General features: G+C 68.2%; 1 protein-coding gene across 3 annotated transcripts; it reads left to right on the top strand.

The window, feature by feature from the left end:
• Positions 1–51: 51 nt before the first annotated feature.
• Positions 52–14436, top strand: ITGA10 (integrin subunit alpha 10). Of its 3 annotated transcripts, none has more exons than XM_075445093.1 (30): positions 52–123; positions 2734–2845; positions 3722–3819; positions 3943–4025; positions 4101–4215; positions 4333–4460; positions 5313–5461; positions 6282–6432; positions 6586–6751; positions 6843–6916; positions 7149–7293; positions 8722–8870; positions 8960–9103; positions 10028–10231; positions 10351–10481; positions 10660–10826; positions 11021–11163; positions 11260–11367; positions 11446–11531; positions 11615–11756; positions 12378–12497; positions 12571–12647; positions 12741–12824; positions 12920–13004; positions 13084–13197; positions 13284–13385; positions 13475–13588; positions 13677–13772; positions 13870–13983; positions 14091–14435. In XM_075445093.1, exons 1-30 carry the CDS (start codon positions 72–74, stop codon positions 14154–14156), a joined length of 3519 nt encoding a protein of 1172 aa, XP_075301208.1. In that variant the 5' UTR covers positions 52–71; the 3' UTR covers positions 14157–14435. The 3 variants fall into 3 exon arrangements, with proteins under 3 accessions (XP_075301208.1, XP_075301209.1, XP_075301207.1); XM_075445094.1 differs by having other exon boundaries at positions 12405–12497; positions 14091–14434; XM_075445092.1 differs by having other exon boundaries at positions 4101–4460; positions 12405–12497; positions 14091–14436.
• Positions 14437–15725: the final 1289 nt, after the last annotated feature.

Genomic DNA, 15725 nt, shown 5'->3' with positions numbered 1-15725 from the left:
AAAAAACCCCCCCTGTCCCGTCCGGAGACAGAGTAACCTTTGAGCCGCTGGCGGCCGGCGACGGGGCGGCGATGGGTGCCCGCGGGTGCCGGCGGCTTCTCCGGGCGCTGCTCCTGCTCCCAGGTAACATCACCCCAAAATCCGGCCGGATTTGGGCAAAGAAGGGGGGGGGTTGTGGGGGAGAGGCGGGGGAGCGTGGGGTGCTGCGGGGCGAGGGGCTGGCGCTGGCTGGGCACCCGTTAGCCCCCGGCTCGGCCGTGTGTGGGTGCCCCCCGCCGAGCTGGCCGGGGCCCGTTTGGGGGAAAACCAGCTGGGTTTGGGCCTTATCCCCCTCCCCAATGGATTTTTGGCTTTTTTTCGGGTGGAGGGGGGACCCCAAAACCTTCCTGGGTTTGGGGATGGGGCCAAGAAGAGGCCAGTGTGGAAGGAAGCCAGACACCGCCAAGAGGAACTAGAAAAAAAAATTAATGGAAAATCTCACTATTTTGGGGGGAAAAAAAGAGAAAAAAGGTGATTTTTTTTTTTTTTTTTTTTTTTTTTTCCCCACCCCCCCATGGGGGAGGCTGGCAGCTGGGTCCCCAGCCCAGCTCCGTCCCATCTGGGCACGTCCACGCTCCCTCGCCGTGCCCTGTCCGTGGGGAAACTGAGGCAGGCAGACAGTGCTGGCTGCGGGGGTGCCCCTCGGCCTCCCCGTGCCTCAGTTTCCCCACCCGGAGCCGGTCAGGGAGGGGGTGCAGAACTTTATGGGTCTTTGGGAGCTTGGAGGCAAACACATCCCCCTCCCTGGGTCCCCCAAAACAGAAACCTCCGAGTTGTCCTGTCCACCCCGGGGCCTCCTGGGGTGCTGGGTGCTGCTTTTGGGGTACTGGGTGCTGTACGAGGGATGCTCGGTGCTGCTTTTGGGGTGCTTGGAGCTGCACTTGGGGTGCTTGATGCCAGATTTTGGGTGTTTGGTGCTGTGCGAGGGGTGCTCGGTCCTGCTTTGGGGTTGCTCAGTGCTGCTTTTGGGGTGCTGGGTGCCACACGTGGGGTACTGGGGTGCTCGGTGCTGCATTTGGGGTGCTCATTGCTGCTTTTGGGGTGCTTGCTGCTGCATACGAGGTGGTTGGAGCCAAACTCGGGGTGCTGGGTGCTATATTGGGGTGCTGGGTGCTGTACGAGGAGCACTTAGTGCTGCTTTTGGGGTGCTCGGTGCTGCTTTTGGGGTGCTCAGTGCTCCATACAGGCTGCTCGGAGCTGCACGTGGGGGGCTTGGGTGCTGCTTTTGGGGTGCTGGGTGCCACACGTGGGGTGCTGGGGTGCTCGGTGCTGCATTTGGGGTGCTCGGTGTTGCGTGAGGGGTGCTCAGTGCTCCATACAGGCTGCTCGAAGCTGCACTTGGGGTGCTGGGTGCTGTACGTGGGGTGCTTGAGGCCAGATTTTGGGTGCTTGGTGCTATATGTGGGATGCTGGGTGCTGCTTTTGGGGTGCTCAGTGCTGCTTTTGGGGTGCTAGGTGCTGCTTTTGGGGTACTTGGTGCTGCATACGGGGTACTTGGAGCCACACTCGGGGTGCTGGGTGCCATATTTGGGGCGCTGGGTGCTGTGCCGGGGTGCTCAGTGCTGCTTTTGGGGTGCTTTGTGCTGCATACAGGCTGCTCAGAGCTGCGAAGCCTGGTGCTATACATGGGGTGCTTGAGGTCAGATTTTGGGTGCTGGGTGCTGCTTTTGGGGTGCTGGGAGCCACACGTGGGGTGCTGGGGTGCTTGGTGCTGCATTTGGGGTGCTCGGTGCTGCTTTTGGGGGGCTTTGTTCTGCATACGGGGTACTTGGAGCCACACTCGGGGTGCTGGGTGCCATATTTGGGTGCTGGGTGCTGTACGAGGAGCACTTAGTGCTGCTTTTGGGGTGCTCGGTGCTGCTTTTGGGGTGCTCAGTGCTCCATACAGGCTGCTCGGAGCTGCACGTGGGGGGGGGCTTGGTGCTATACGTGGGGTGCTGGGTGCTGCTTTTGGGGTGCTGGGTGCCACACGTGGGGTGCTGGGGTGCTCGGTGCTGCATTTGGGGTGCTCGGTGCTGCTTTTGGGGTGCTCAGTGCTCCATACAGGCTGCTCGAAGCTGCACTTGGGGTGCTGGGTGCTGTACGTGGGGTGCTTGAGGCCAGATTTTGGGTTCTTGGTGCTATATGTGGGGTGCTGGGTGCTGCTTTTGGGGTGCTCAGTGCTGCTTTTGGGGTACTTGGTGCTGCATACGGGGTACTTGGAGCCCCACTCGGGGTGCTGGGTGCCATACTTGGGGCGCTGGGTGCTATATTTGGGGCGCTGGGTGCTGTGCTGGGGTGCTCAGCGTTGCGTTTGGGGTGCTTGGAGCCACAGACAGGGTGCTCAGCACCGCAGCCCCCCCCGCTCCGGGACACCCACCACCCCCGGCCCCGCTCCCCACTTCCCGGCACGGTTTCACCCATGGGTGCCAGGGCCACGCTGTGACCCCTCGTCCGTCCCCCCACCCAGCGCCGAACCCGCCGTGGGCCATGGCAGATGAGGCAGCTTTGGCTCGCACCCCCCCCCACCGTGCCCCGTGCCCCCCCCGGGGTGGGAGGTGGGTGCTCCAACAGCACCCAAAAAATCGGATTATTTTCAAATGACGAGGGGGTTTCGCGTGGGCGCCACGGTGCCAAAGCCGTGGCGGTGTGGGGGGATGCGGGGGGCCGTGGGTGCCCCCACCCTCAGGGCTCCCTGTCCCCCCCCCCCCCCAGGGCTGTGCGTGGGGTTCAATATCGATGTGAGGCACCCCCGGCTCTTCCACGGCCCCCCCGAAGCCCAGTTCGGCTACAAGGTGCTGCAGTGGGCGGGCGACGGGGAGAAGTGGTGAGTGGCACCCAGGGGTGGGGGGGGGACACGCACGGGGGGGCTTGGACACCCCCCCAGCAGCACATCCCGTGGGGCAGGGCTAAGGTATGGGGGGATTCGCGGCTTGCGATACCCTGGGGAGGGGAAACTGAGGCAGGGAGGGGGGCAACTGAGGTGGGGAGGGGGAAACTGAGGCAGGGAGGGGGGCAACTGAGGTGGGGAGGGGGAAACTGAGGCAGGGAGGGGGGCAACTGAGGTGGGGGGTGAAATGAGGCAGGGAGGGGGGAACTTAGGCAGGGAGGGGGGGAAATGAGGTGGGGAGGGGGAACTGAGGCAGAGAGGGGGGCAACTGAGGTGGAGAGGGGGAAAGTGAGGCTGGGGGGGAATGAGGCAGGGAGGGGGGGAAACTGAAGCGGGGGGGGGAGAAACAGAGGCCATAGGGGCAACTGAGGCAGGGAGGGGGGAAACTGAGGCAGGGAGGGGGGGGAAATTGAGGCGGGAGGGGGGAAATTGAGGCAGGGCCACTGAGGTGGGGGGGAAGAAACAGAGCCCAGAGGGGAAACTGAGGCAGGGAGCCCCCTCGGTGTTTTTCTGGGGCAGAAGCGGGGGCTTAGGGTCACCGCGGGTTTGTGCTTTGCCCCAGCGCGGCTTGGGGGGGGAGGGGAATGAGAATCAGGGTCCCATCAGCAAAGCCGGGGGCCCCCGGTGCCGGTGGGTGGGGGGCTGATGGCGGGGGGACACAGCCAGCCGGACAGACGGACGGAAACCGGTGGTGGCGGCAGCGCCGTGGCACGGTGCCGGCGGCGGGGGCAAGCGGGCCCTGGCACCGCGCCCCGAGACGCCGGAGGCGAGCGGGGTGCTGGGGGTGGGGGTGACCCAGCCGTGTCCCCGCAGGCTGCTGGTGGGGGCCCCCTGGGACGGCGACCGCCAAGGCGACGTCTACAAGTGCCGCGTGGGACCCCCCAACGGCACCTGCGCCAAGGCCAACCTGGGTACGGCTGCGCCCCGCGCTGATGGGTGCCCCCACCCGGCTTCGTCCCCCGCGGAGGCCACGGCGGGGTCCCGGGGGTCACCCCGGCGCTGACCCCCGCGTCTCGCCCTCCCCGGCCCCCCAGGAGCGGCAGCCCCGTGGCTCGGCCCCGGCCGCGGCGCGCACTTGGGGATGACCCTCCTGGACTCCAAGGACGGCGGCTTCGTGGTGAGAGGGGGTCTCTCCTGGAGGGGAAACTGAGGCACGTCCCGTGCCCACGCCGCGTGTCCCCCCCGTCCCCAGGCTTGCGCCCCGCTTTGGTCCCAGGAGTGCGGCACCTCAGTCTTCAGCCCTGGCGTCTGCGCCCGGCTGGACGGCGACCTCCGGCCGGTGGCACCCATCGCGCCCACGGCGCAGCGTGAGTGGGGCGGCCGTAGCGAGCTGGGCCACGCGTGTTGGGCTGGGCCACACGTGTTGGGCTGGGCCACGCGTGCCAGGCTGTGCCGCGCCGGTGCCAGCTGCGTCCCCCTCGCAGGCTGCCCCACCTACATGGACATCGTCATCGTCCTGGACGGCTCCAACAGCATCTACCCCTGGTACGAGGTGCAGAGCTTCCTCAGCAACGTCCTCGGCAAGTTCTTCATCGGGCCCGGGCAGATCCAGGTGAGGTGGGGTCCCCACAGCCACCTCGGGGTCGCCACGGCCACATCGGGGTCCCCGCGGCCACGCCGGGGTCCACGGGGCCATGTCACTGGCCCTGGGGTGATGCCAGCCCCTGGATCCTGCCGTCATACGCAGGGCAATGCTGGCATCCCAGGGGTGATGCCGTTGTCCCCAGGGTGCTGCTGCCATCCCTGGGGTGATGCCACCCGTGGGGTGACACCATTGTCCCCAGGGTAATGGTGGGGTCCCTGGGGTGATGCCATCATCCCCAGGGCGATGCCGTTGTCCCCGGGGCAATCCTGTCATCCCCTGGGGTGATGCCACCATACCCGGGGTGATGCCATTCATGGGCTGATGCCATCATCCCCGGGGCAATCCTATCATCCCTGGATGATGCCACCATCCCTGGGGTGAAGCCACCCATGGGACGATGCCGTTGTCCCCAGGGCAATCCTATCATCCCTGGGGTGATGCCACCATCCCCGGGGTGATGCCACTCATGGGGTGATGCCATCATCCCCGGGGCAATCCTATCATCCCTGGATGATGCCACCATTCCCGGGGTGATGCTACCCAAGGGGTGATGCCACCATTCCTGGGGCAATCCTATCATCCCTGGGGTGATGCCACCGTCCCCGGGGTGATGCCACCCATGCGACGATGCTGTTGTCCCCAGGGCAATCCTATCATCCCTGGATGATGCCACCATCCCCAGGGTGATGCCATCCAAGGGGCGATGCCGTTGTCCCCGGGACGAGGCCACCCCGGGGCGTTGCCGTCGGGGCTGGGGGCCGCGCTGGGCGCCGGGGGCCATTCTGGGGTGCGGGGCTGCTGAGCCCCGTGTCGGCGCAGGTCGGGGTGCTGCAGTACGGGGAGCGGGCGGTGCACGAGTGGGCGCTGGGCCGGTACCGGACGGCGGCGGAGGTGGTGGAGGCGGCCAGGAACCTCAGCCGGCAGGAGGGGCGGGAGACGCGCACCGCCTTCGCCATCCGGCGCGCCTGGTGGGCCCCCGCGCCGCGGCCGCGGCGGGAGCGGGGTCGGGACTGGGAGCGGGATCAGGGTCCAGACTGGGATTGGAATCGGGATGGGGTTGAGTTTGGGATTGGGGTCAGGGTTGGGGATGGGATCGGGGTCAGGATTGAAGCTGGGATTGGGATCAAGGTTGGGATTGCGGCTGGGGTCAAGATCAGGGTTGGGATTGAGACCAGGATCGTGGCTGGGAACGGGATTGGGTTCAGGACTGGGATCAGAGTTGGGATTTGGATCGGGATCGTGGCTGGGATCGGGTTCAGGACTGGGATCAGAGTTGGGATTTGGATCAGGATCGTGGCTGGGATCAGTTTCAGGACTGGGATCAGGGTTGAGATCGGGATCGGGTTTGGAGTCAGGACTGGGATCGGGAGGGGAAGGGAGGTTGGGATTGGCTTCAAGACTGGGATCAGGGTTGGGATTGGGATCGGGATTGGGTTTGGAGTCAGGACTGGGATCAGGAGGGGAGGGGAGGTTGGGATCAGGATCAGAGTTGGGATCAAGATCGGTGTTGGGATTGGGGTTGAGACCAGGAGCGGGATTGGCATCGAGATTGGGATTGGGATCAGGGTTGGGATCGAGATTGGGATTGGGGTTGGGATCAGGATGAGGGTGAGGACCGGGATCAGGGTTGGGATGGAGATCAGGCTCATCTGGAGCTGAGACTGAGGTCAGGAGTGGAGCTGATCTTGGGGGCCGGGTTGGGATCAGGATCAGAACTGGGATCAGGGGCCGGGACTGGGCTCAGGAGTGGGGTCGGGCTCAGCCTCGTGCCCCCCGTCCGCGCGGCAGCACCGAAGCCTTCAGCCCCGAGCGGGGCGGGCGGGCGGATGCCACCCGGCTGATGATCGTGGTGACGGACGGCGAGTCCCACGACGGCGAGGAGCTGCCCGAGGCGCTGGAGGAGTGCGAGAAGCGCAACGTCACCCGCTACGCCATCGCGGTGAGCGCCCCGGCCACCGTCCTCCCGGGAGCCGGCGCCGTGCCTCAGTTTCCCCACTCCCCCTTCGCGCCATGCCGGGGCAGGGCACCCCCATCCCGGCTGCGCTGGGGTCGGGACCCGGCCCCCGGCCGACGCTGCGTCCCCTCTCCGCAGGTGCTGGGGCACTACCTCCGCCGGCAGCAGGACCCAGAGGATTTCATCCGCGAGATCAAGTACATCGCCAGCGACCCGGATGAGAAATACTTCTTCAACGTCAGCGACGAGGCCGCCCTCAACGACATCGTGGACGCCTTGGGCGACCGCATCTTCAGCCTGGAAGGTGACGCGGGGCCGGACGCCGACCCGCAGCCCCGCGGCAGAAGCGGCCGGCGGCCCATCTGGAGGAACCCCGTCTCCTTCCCCCTCCCCAGGAACCCAAGGGGACAACGAGAGCTCCTTCGAGCTGGAGATGTCCCAGGTCGGCTTCTCCGTCCACCTCCTGGAGGTGAGGCCGCGGGGCCGGGCAGGATGCGGCCCCTGGGGTTGGGCTTGGAGCTTTGCAGAAGTGGAAAATAATCCTCAGCCCGTCACGCTGGACGGGTGACACGTTTTGGGGGGGTTGGGGACACTGAGGCATCGCCGTGCGCGCGCTGGCCTCGAGGCGTGTGACGCGCTTCGCCCAAGCTCGCGCCCCGCCGCAGCGTCGCGTCCCCCCCCCCCGTTCGCTTCCCCCCCAGGATGGGATCCTCTTCGGCACGGTGGGAGCCTACGACTGGGACGGGGCCGTGCTGGAGCAGAGCCGGCGCGGGCGCCTCGTCCCTCCCCGCCAAGCCTTCCAGGAGGAATTCCCGCTGGAGCTGAAGAACCACGCGGCGTATCTGGGTATGGGGGCGTGTCCCGAGGGATCGGGGCGAGCCGGGGATGCTCTGTCTCCCGGAGGGGCGGGGTGAACTGGGAATGCTGTGTCCTGGAGATGTGGGGTGAACTGGGGATGCTCTGTGACTGGGAGAAGTTGGGCAAACGGGGGATCGTTGGCAACTGAGCGATGCTCCATGTCCCAGGGGTGCTGGGTGCCCCAGGGCTGCTGGGTGCCCCAGGGATGTTGGGTACCCAGGGATGCTCCATGTCCCAGGGGTGCTGGGTGCCCCAGGGCTGCTGGGTGCCCCAGGGATGTTGGGTACCCAAGGGTGCTCTGTGCCCCAGGGATGTTGGGTACCCAGGGATGCAGAGTGCCCTGAGGATGTCAGGTACCCAGAGATGCTCCATGTCTCGGGGACGCGGGGTGCCCCAGGGATGTTGGGTACCCAAGGGTGCTCTGTGCCCCAGGGATGTCGGGTACCCAGGGACACAGGGTGCCCTGAGGATATCAGGTACCCAGGGGTGCTCCGTGCGCCGGGGATGCAGGGTGCCCAGGTATGCTCCATGGCCTAGGGATGCTCCATGCCTCAGGGATGCAGGGTGCTCTGAGGATGTCAGATACCCAGGGATGCAGGGTGCTCCAGGGATGCAGGGTGCTCCAGGGATGCAGGGTGCCCCGGGGATGCCAGGTACCCAGGGATGCTCCATGGCCCAGGGATGCAGGGTGCTCTGAGGATGTCAGGTACCCAGGGATGCAGGGTGCCCCGGGGATGCAGGGTGCTCCAGGGATGCTCCATGGCCCAGGGGTGCTCCATGCCCCAGAGATGCAGGGTGCCCCAGGGATGTTGGGTGCCCAGGGATGCTCCATGGCCTAGGGATGCTCCATGCCTCAGGGATGCAGGGTGCCCCAGGGATGTCAGGTACCCAGAGGTGCTCCGTGCCCCGGGGATGCAGGGTGCCCCATGGATGTCAGGTACCCAGGGATGCTCCATGCCCCAGAGATGCAGGGTGTCCCAGGGATGTCAGGTACCCAGGGATGCTCCATGCCCCAGAGATGCAGGGTGCCCCAGGGATATTGGGTACCCAGGGATGCTCTGTGCCCCGGGGATGCAGGGTGCCCCAGGGATGTCAGGTACCCAGGGGTGCTCCGTGCCCTGGGGATGCTCCGTGCCCCGGGGATGTCAGGTACCCAGTGATGCTCCGTGACCCAGGGATGCAGGGTGCCCCAGGGATGTCAGGTACCCAGGGATGCTCCGTGACCCAGGGATGCTCCATGGCCCGGGGATGCAGGGTGCCCCAGGGATGTCAGGTACCCAGGGGTGCTCCGTGCCCCAGGGATGCTCCGTGGCCCGGGGATGCAGGCTGCCCCAGGGATGCTCCAGGGACCTGGGGTACCCAAGGAACCAACCCCAGGGCTTCGGCCGCCGCTGACGCCCGGGGTCTCCTCTCCAGGCTACGCCGTCTCCTCGCTGCGGCTGCCTGGGGGGCAGCGCCTGTACGTGGCCGGGGCCCCCCGCTTCCAGCACAAGGGCAAGGTGATCCTCTTCGAGCTGGGCCCCACGGGCGCGGTGACGGTGGCCCAGGCGCTGACCGGGGAGCAGGTAGGAGCTGCCGGGGGGGGGGGGGGGGGGTCAGACAGCCGTGGGAAGGGGCTGCTGCAGCCCCCAGGCCTGCCCACCGTGTCCGGCAGATCGGCTCCTACTTCGGCAGCGAGGTGTGCGCCCTGGACGTGGACGGCGACGGGGTCACCGACGTGCTGCTGGTGGCAGCACCCATGTACCTGGGTGCCCAGAGCAGGGAGACGGGGCGGGTGTACCTCTACAGAGTGGGGCAGGTGAGGGGCTGGGGGGGATGCCCGGGGGCTTGGGGGGGGGGCTTCAGGGGGATTGGATGGACAGTGGGGCTGGGGGGATGCTGAGGGGTCAGGGGGTACAGGGGAATCAGGATGGATAGCAGGGCTGGGGGGGGATGCCAGGGGGGAATGGGGGGGGGCAGGGGATTGGGATGGATGGCAGGGCTGGGGGGGTGCTGGTGGGTTGGGGGGAGCAGGGGCATCGGTTGGACAGTGGGGCTGGGGGGATGCCGGGGGGGATTGGGGGTACAGGGGGATCGGATGGACAGCAGGGCTGGGGGGATGCTGGGGGGGTTGGAGTGGTACAGTGGAATCGGGATGGATAGCAGGGCTGGGGGGGGATGCTGGGGGGGATTGGGGGGTGCAGGGGATTGGATAGACAGCAGGGCTCGGGGGGATGCCAGGGGGCACTGGGGGGTACAGGGGATCATGATGGATAACAGGGTTGGGGGGATGCTGGGGGGGATTGGGGGGTGCAGGGGATTGGATAGACAGCAGGGCTCGGGGGGATGCCAGGGGGCACTGGGGGGTACAGGGGATCATGATGGATAACAGGGTTGGGGGGATGCTGGGGGGGATTGGGGGGTGCAGGGGAACATGATGGATAACAGGGCTGGGGGGATGCAGGGAGATTGGGGGGGACGCAATGGAATTGGGCGGACACATCAGGGTTATGGGGGTGCAGGGGGATTGGGGGGACATGCCAGGACTGGGGAGGGGGCACAGCAGGGTCTGGGGGGGGGTTACAGCAGCAGCAGGGAGATGCAGCAGGGCCAGTGGCGGGGGGGACACAGCCCAGGGGATGCCCCTGCTCTCCCCCGTCCACGTCCTGGGGCTCCGGCACGGAGCTCACGGGGCCAGACCCAGCACCGTGGGGTACCCAGGGCCCCCCCCGTGCCCCCCCAGCCGCTCCTGGCCCCCGCTGGCACCCTGCACGCTGACAAGAAGCCGCAGGACTCCCGGTTCGGCTACGCCCTGGCCGCCGTGCCGGACCTCAACCACGACGGCTTCAACGACGCGGTGGTGGGGGCTCCGCTGGAGGACGGGCACCGCGGTGCCGTCTACGTCTACCACGGCGCCCCGGGCACCCTCCTGCCCCACTACAAGCAGGTGAGGTGGCACCGGGGGGCTGGGGGGTCTTGCTTCCATCCAGGGGGCTCCGTTAGGTTGAGCACAACCTCATATGAGACAGCAGTGAAGCCACTGCTCGCCCTGCTCTCGCCTCCCAGCGCGTCGAGGCGGCGGCGCTGGGTCCGACCCTCAGCTATTTCGGGCGCAGCCTGGACGCGCAGCCGGACCTGGCGGGGGATGGGCTGGTGGACCTGGCGGTGGGGGCTCACGGGGCGGCCGTGCTGCTGCGGTGAGTCCCGGGGCCGGGCGAGGGGACAGCGCTGGGCCACCACGCTCAGCCCCGCAGGACTGGACTCCCCCGTGCCTCAGTTTCCCCTTGCCAGAAGAGGAGAGAGCCTGGGGACGGTGCCGGGATGGAGGTCACCGTCCCCGCGAGCATCCCGCTGACGCCGTCCCCTCGCCACCAGCTCCCGCCACATCGTCCAGGTCAACGCGTCGCTGACGGTGGAGCCCCCGGCCATCAGCGTCATCCAGAAGAACTGCCAGCGCGGTGGCTCCGGCGCCGTCTGCCTCCGCGCCAGGCTCTGCTTCCGCGCCGGGACCCGCGCCCGCGGCCAGCGGGACCGGGAGATCGGTGAGTGCTGGGGACACCGGCAGCCCCGCGTGCCACGGGAGCGTCCGTCTGCCATCCCTGGAGCATCTCGAGAACATCCCGGGAGCAGCACTGACGTATCCCTGGGGGGTCCTGGAGCGCCCGCGGAGGGTCCCCCGGCATCTCCGGGGCGTCCCCAGCCCCGGGCGCTGAGCCCCGTCCCCGTCCCCGCGCAGAGCTCCGGTACAACGTCTCGCTGGAGGAGAGGACGCCGGCAGCCCGGGCCGCCTTCGACTCCGGCACCCGGCGGCTGCTCCAGCGTCGCCTCGAGCTCTCGCTGGGCAGGCAGAGCTGCCTCCGCTTCCCCTTCCACGTCCTGGTGAGCCGCGGCCGGGCCCCTCCCCGGGACATGGGGGGCTTTTCCAGCCCCCCCAGTAGCACAGGGGGCTGACGGGGACCCCGCCGCCCGCCCCAGGACACCACGGACTATCTGCGGCCCCTCAGCTTCACGGTGAGGTTGGCCATGGCCGAAGCCACCGGGCCGGTGCTGGATGAAGCGTCGCCCACCACCATCCGGAAACTGGTGGGTGCTGGGGGGGGTGGCCGGTGCCGGGACCATCCCTGGGGCTGCCGGCACCGGGCTCACCCCGGCTCCTTCCAGATCCCCTTCTTCAAGGACTGCGGGGAGGACGACGAGTGCGTCACGGACCTGGTGCTCAGGGCCACCATGGACATCGTGGGCTCCAGGTACGAGGTGTCCCCGAGGTGTCCCCGGGGCCAAGCCGTGTCCCGGGAGCCCCCCGGGGCCGTAACCCCCCTCGCCACTGCAGGCAAAGCCCCCACGTCCTGCGCAAGGGCAGGAGGAGGGTGGTGGTGGACGCGGTGCTGGAGAACAAGAAGGAGAACGCCTACAACGCCAGCCTGCTGCTCCGCTTCTCCGGCAACCTCCACTTCTCCAGCCTCGCGCTCCCGGTACGGGGGTGGGGGACGGGGGCCCCGTGACCTGCATGGGCCCCCCCCCCCCCCAGCCCCTCCAAGACATCCTCCTCCTCCCAGCCCACCCCAGAAGAAAGACTGGGGTCTCTCCAGTCTCATATAGACCCTCCAGCCCATGCTTATCTCCAGCCCATCCCAGGGGGAGCTGGGGGTCCCTTGGGCCCCATATGGGTCCCCCAGCCCAATCCAGGGGGGAGATGAGGATCCCCTTGGGCCCATATGGGTCCTCCAACCCATCCCAGGGGGGAAAGGGGCGTCCCCTTGGGCCCATATGGGTCCTCCAACCCATCCCAAGGGGGAGATGGGGGTCCCTTGGGCCCCATATGGGTCCCCCAACCCATCCCAGGGGGGAGATGGGGGTCCCTTGGACCCCATATGGGTCCCCCAGCCCAATCCAGGGGGGAGAGGAGGATCCCCTTGGGCCCATATGGGTCCCCCAACCCATTCCAGGGGGGAGACAGGGGTCCCTTGGGCCCCATATTGCCCTCCAGGCCATCCCAGATGGGGGTCCATGTGTCCCCATAGGGCCCCCCCACCCCTGGGCTCATCCCGAGCCCCCTCCCAGCTCCATCCCCCCGTGCTCCCGTCCCCGTCCAGCCGCAGGTGACGTCCCCCCCTCCGCAGGACCCCAGCCCGGTGAAGCTGGAGTGCACGGCGCTGCCGGGTCACCGCCGGCTCTGCAGCGTTGGCTACCCCGTCTTCCGCTCGCTGGCCAAGGTAGGGGACCGGGACCCCCCCCAAGGACCCCGTGCACCCATCGCACCCCACCAACGGCCCCGCTCGCCCCCAGGTCTCCTTCACCCTGGAGCTGGAGTTCAGCTGCTCTGTCCTCCTCGACAGAGCTGAGGTCGTCCTCGAGGCCAGCAGGTAGGAGGGTTTGGGGGGGGGGGGCTGCGCCCCACGGCGTGGGGGGGGTCTCGGGTCCTCCCGAGCTCCCCGCTGCCGCGTCTCCCCCTCCAGCGACAGCACCGAGGCGACGCTGGAGGACAACGCGGTCCGGCTTTCCGCCCCGATCCGCTACGAGCCCGACCTCTTCCTCTCCAGGTAGGGCTGGGGGAGCGGCGCGAGGATGGGGGGGGCTGCGGGGGACTGCGGGGGGCTGCGGGGGGCTGGGTCCCACCCCGCTCTCATCGCGGCAGTGAAGCCAACCTGCACCGCTACGAGGTTCACCCCGTCGGCTCCTTCCCCCACGGCCCCGGCCCCGAGTTCAAGACCACGGTGAAGGTGAGGAGATATGGGGGTGCAGGAGGTGGGGGGTCTGGGGGGGTCCTGGCTCATCCCACTCTCCCACCCCCCACTCCAGGTGCAGAATTTGGGGTGCTACCCCGTCCGAAATCTCACCCTCCGCATGGCCCTGCCAGCCCTGGGCTACCGCCGTGCCCCCTTCCTCTCTGTCACCCGCGTCCTGGCCGACAACGTGAGTCCCCTGCCCGAGCCAGGGGTCCTGGGGGGGGGTCCCCGCACCCCCTCGGCGCTGAGCTCAGCTCCTCTCCCCCCACCCAGGCGACCTGCACGCTGCGGACCCCCCCCGAGGAGCCGCGGCAGCGGGGCACGGCCACGGTGGTCCCCGTGCACCCCGAAGACCTCCTGCACGTGGACAGGCTGGTGAGCATCACCCCGACCCCCCCCGAGGCGGGCTCTGGGGGGCTGGGGGGGCTCCCCTGTCATGTCACCCCCCCATTTTGTCCCCCCAGGACTGCGGCAACGCCTGGTGCCAGGAGCTGAGCTGCCGGCTGGGGCGGCTGGACCGCGGCGGGGGGGTCTCCGTCCACGTCCTCCGCGCCATCCACAACGACTTCTTCCGTGCGGTGAGGAGGGGAGGGGGGCGATGGGGAAGGGGCCGGAGAGCTCGGGGTGGGCAACGCGGCTCGAAGCCCCCCCTGTCCCCCTCCCCAGGCTAAATTCCGGAGCGTGAGGGTGGTCAGCACGGCCTGGCTGGGGGTCCCGGGGAGCAGCGTGCTGGTGCTGGAGGAGGGGGCTCATCGGAGGGAGGTAGGAGCCCCCCCAGACCCCTCCTGCCCCCCAAACCCAGGGTGGGGGGGACGCCCCGGCCCCCGCTCCCTCCCTGGGGTCCCTTCTTTGTCCGCAGACGGTGCTGGAGATCATCCAGGCGAAGCGGGTGCCCCTCTCGCTCTGGATCCTGGTGGGCAGCGTGCTGGGGGGGCTGCTCCTCCTGGCGCTGATCATCTTCTGCCTGTGGAAGGTGCGAGGGCTGGGCTCGGCTTGGGGGGGCGCGGGGGGGGCTGCAGGGCACGGGGAGCTCTGCCCACCATCCCCACACTCCCCTCCATCCTCTCCCTCCCGCCCCAGCTGGGCTTCTTCACCCGCAAGAAGCTCCCCGAGGAGGAAGAGGAGGAGAAGAAGGACGAGCAGTGATGGCAGGCGGTGGCCCCTCGAGCCCGGCAGCGTCGGGAAGGGACAAGACCCTTCCCCACCCTTGGGGACAACGGGGGGCTCGGGGCTCTGCCACCCCCCCGCCTCGGCTCCATCCGTGCGGAGGGCGATGCCTCGGCGGGGGCTGGACTGGGCTGGCACGCGGATGCAGCCGGGCGAGGTCGGGGTCCGGCGTCGGGGCGAAGGAGCCCCCCGGGTTGGACCCGAAGGACTCGGGGGTGGTGGCGGAGGTGGGGGAAGGGGGAAGGAACCGGGCTGAACCGAGCGGCTCCACCAATAAAGCTCAGCCCCGCGGAGACGCTGGGGCGTGCGGTACCCGAGGCCGTGCTCTGCCTGCGTCCCTGTGCCCATGTCCGGCCGTGGCAACCCTTCCCCCACCCAGAAAAACCACCGCAACGCCCCGGCGTGACAGCAGCCAGGGCCAGGGAACAGAAAGCAGCAGGGAGACGAGGGGTGCACGTCCTCTGGGTACCCCAAACCCCCCCGCCAAGGTCCCTCGCGGGGTCCCTCAGGGCCCGGCCAGGCTCCTGGGGAAGCGATTGGCTTCAATTCTGCCCCACGGGGGAAAAAATCCCCAATTTCCAGCACTTTGGGGCTGAGCCGGCACCGTGTGCGAGGGAGGACCAGGAGCGGGCACCTGGCGTGACCCCAACCATCCCTAGACGGTGCGCAGCCCCCCCAAACCCACCCTGCGTGCAGGGCACTGCGGGGGAGCGTGAAATGCTGAGAAAGAGGGAAAAGCACTGAGATCAGGCAAAGAAAACGCTTAAACCAGGATCCAGCCGCAGTTGAAGCCTTTTCCCTCCCGCCGCCGCCAGCCCCCGCGGCCCAGAGCCGGTCGTCGGCTCCTCGGTCCCAGCCCGGCCCGTGGAAGCCCAAGATCCTCGGTCTCGGTGCCAGGGCTCGTGGCTGGGCGCAGGGCGGGCGTCGGCGCGCCCACCTCCCTGCCTTCCTCCCGCCGAAGCACGCGAACGGCGGCGGCAGCGTTGGGTATCGGCCCCCCAGGAGCCCAGTCCTGGGGGATCAGACTCACCCGCAGCTGCCGATGCCTCAAAAACACCGTCCCGGGGCTGGGCACAGAATCCCAGCATGGGGGGGGGTTGGGAGGGCCCTCTGGGGGTCACCCAGCCCAACCCCCTGCCCAAGCAGGGTCACCCAGAGCAGGGGGCACAGCACCGCGGCCAGGGGGGCTGGAATATCTCCAGAGAAGGAGACTCCACAGCCTCCCTGGGCAGCCTGGGCCAGGGCTCCGTCACCCTCAGAGGGAAGAAGTTCTTCCTCGGGTTCAGCTGGAGCTTCCTCTGCTCCAGTTTGTGCCCGTTGCCCCTTGTCCTGTCGCTGGGCACCACTGGAAAGAGCCTGGCCCCGGCCTCCTGACACCCGGTCACCCCTCCTCAGTCCACACCAGTGCATCCAGCACCTAAATCAGAATTTTTCTCACCAGAAAAGCCCCCCCCCCCCCCCCGAGCTCACTTCCATCCCTGGTCATGCTCCAACAGCCCCCCCGGCTCCTCCACCCCCCCCCTCCAGCCCCAACGATCCCTCTCCACG

The sequence above is a fragment of the Opisthocomus hoazin genome, chromosome 30, assembly GCF_030867145.1.
Source record: "Opisthocomus hoazin isolate bOpiHoa1 chromosome 30, bOpiHoa1.hap1, whole genome shotgun sequence".
Lineage (NCBI taxonomy): Eukaryota > Metazoa > Chordata > Aves > Opisthocomiformes > Opisthocomidae > Opisthocomus > Opisthocomus hoazin.
Note: the sequence above shows the minus strand (reverse complement) of the source record. Positions and strands in the feature narration are given on the sequence as shown.

Coding starts and splice junctions, on each gene's coding strand:
- ITGA10 (XM_075445092.1), top strand. CDS start 72: ATGGGTGCCCGCGGGTGCCGGCGGCTTCTCCGGGCGCTGCTCCTGCTC. Junction 3,820..3,942: donor CTGCGCCAAGGCCAACCTGG/GTACGGCTGCGC, acceptor CCGGCCCCCCAG/GAGCGGCAGCCCCGTGGCTC. Junction 12,825..12,919: donor CCCGACCTCTTCCTCTCCAG/GTAGGGCTGGGG, acceptor TCATCGCGGCAG/TGAAGCCAACCTGCACCGCT.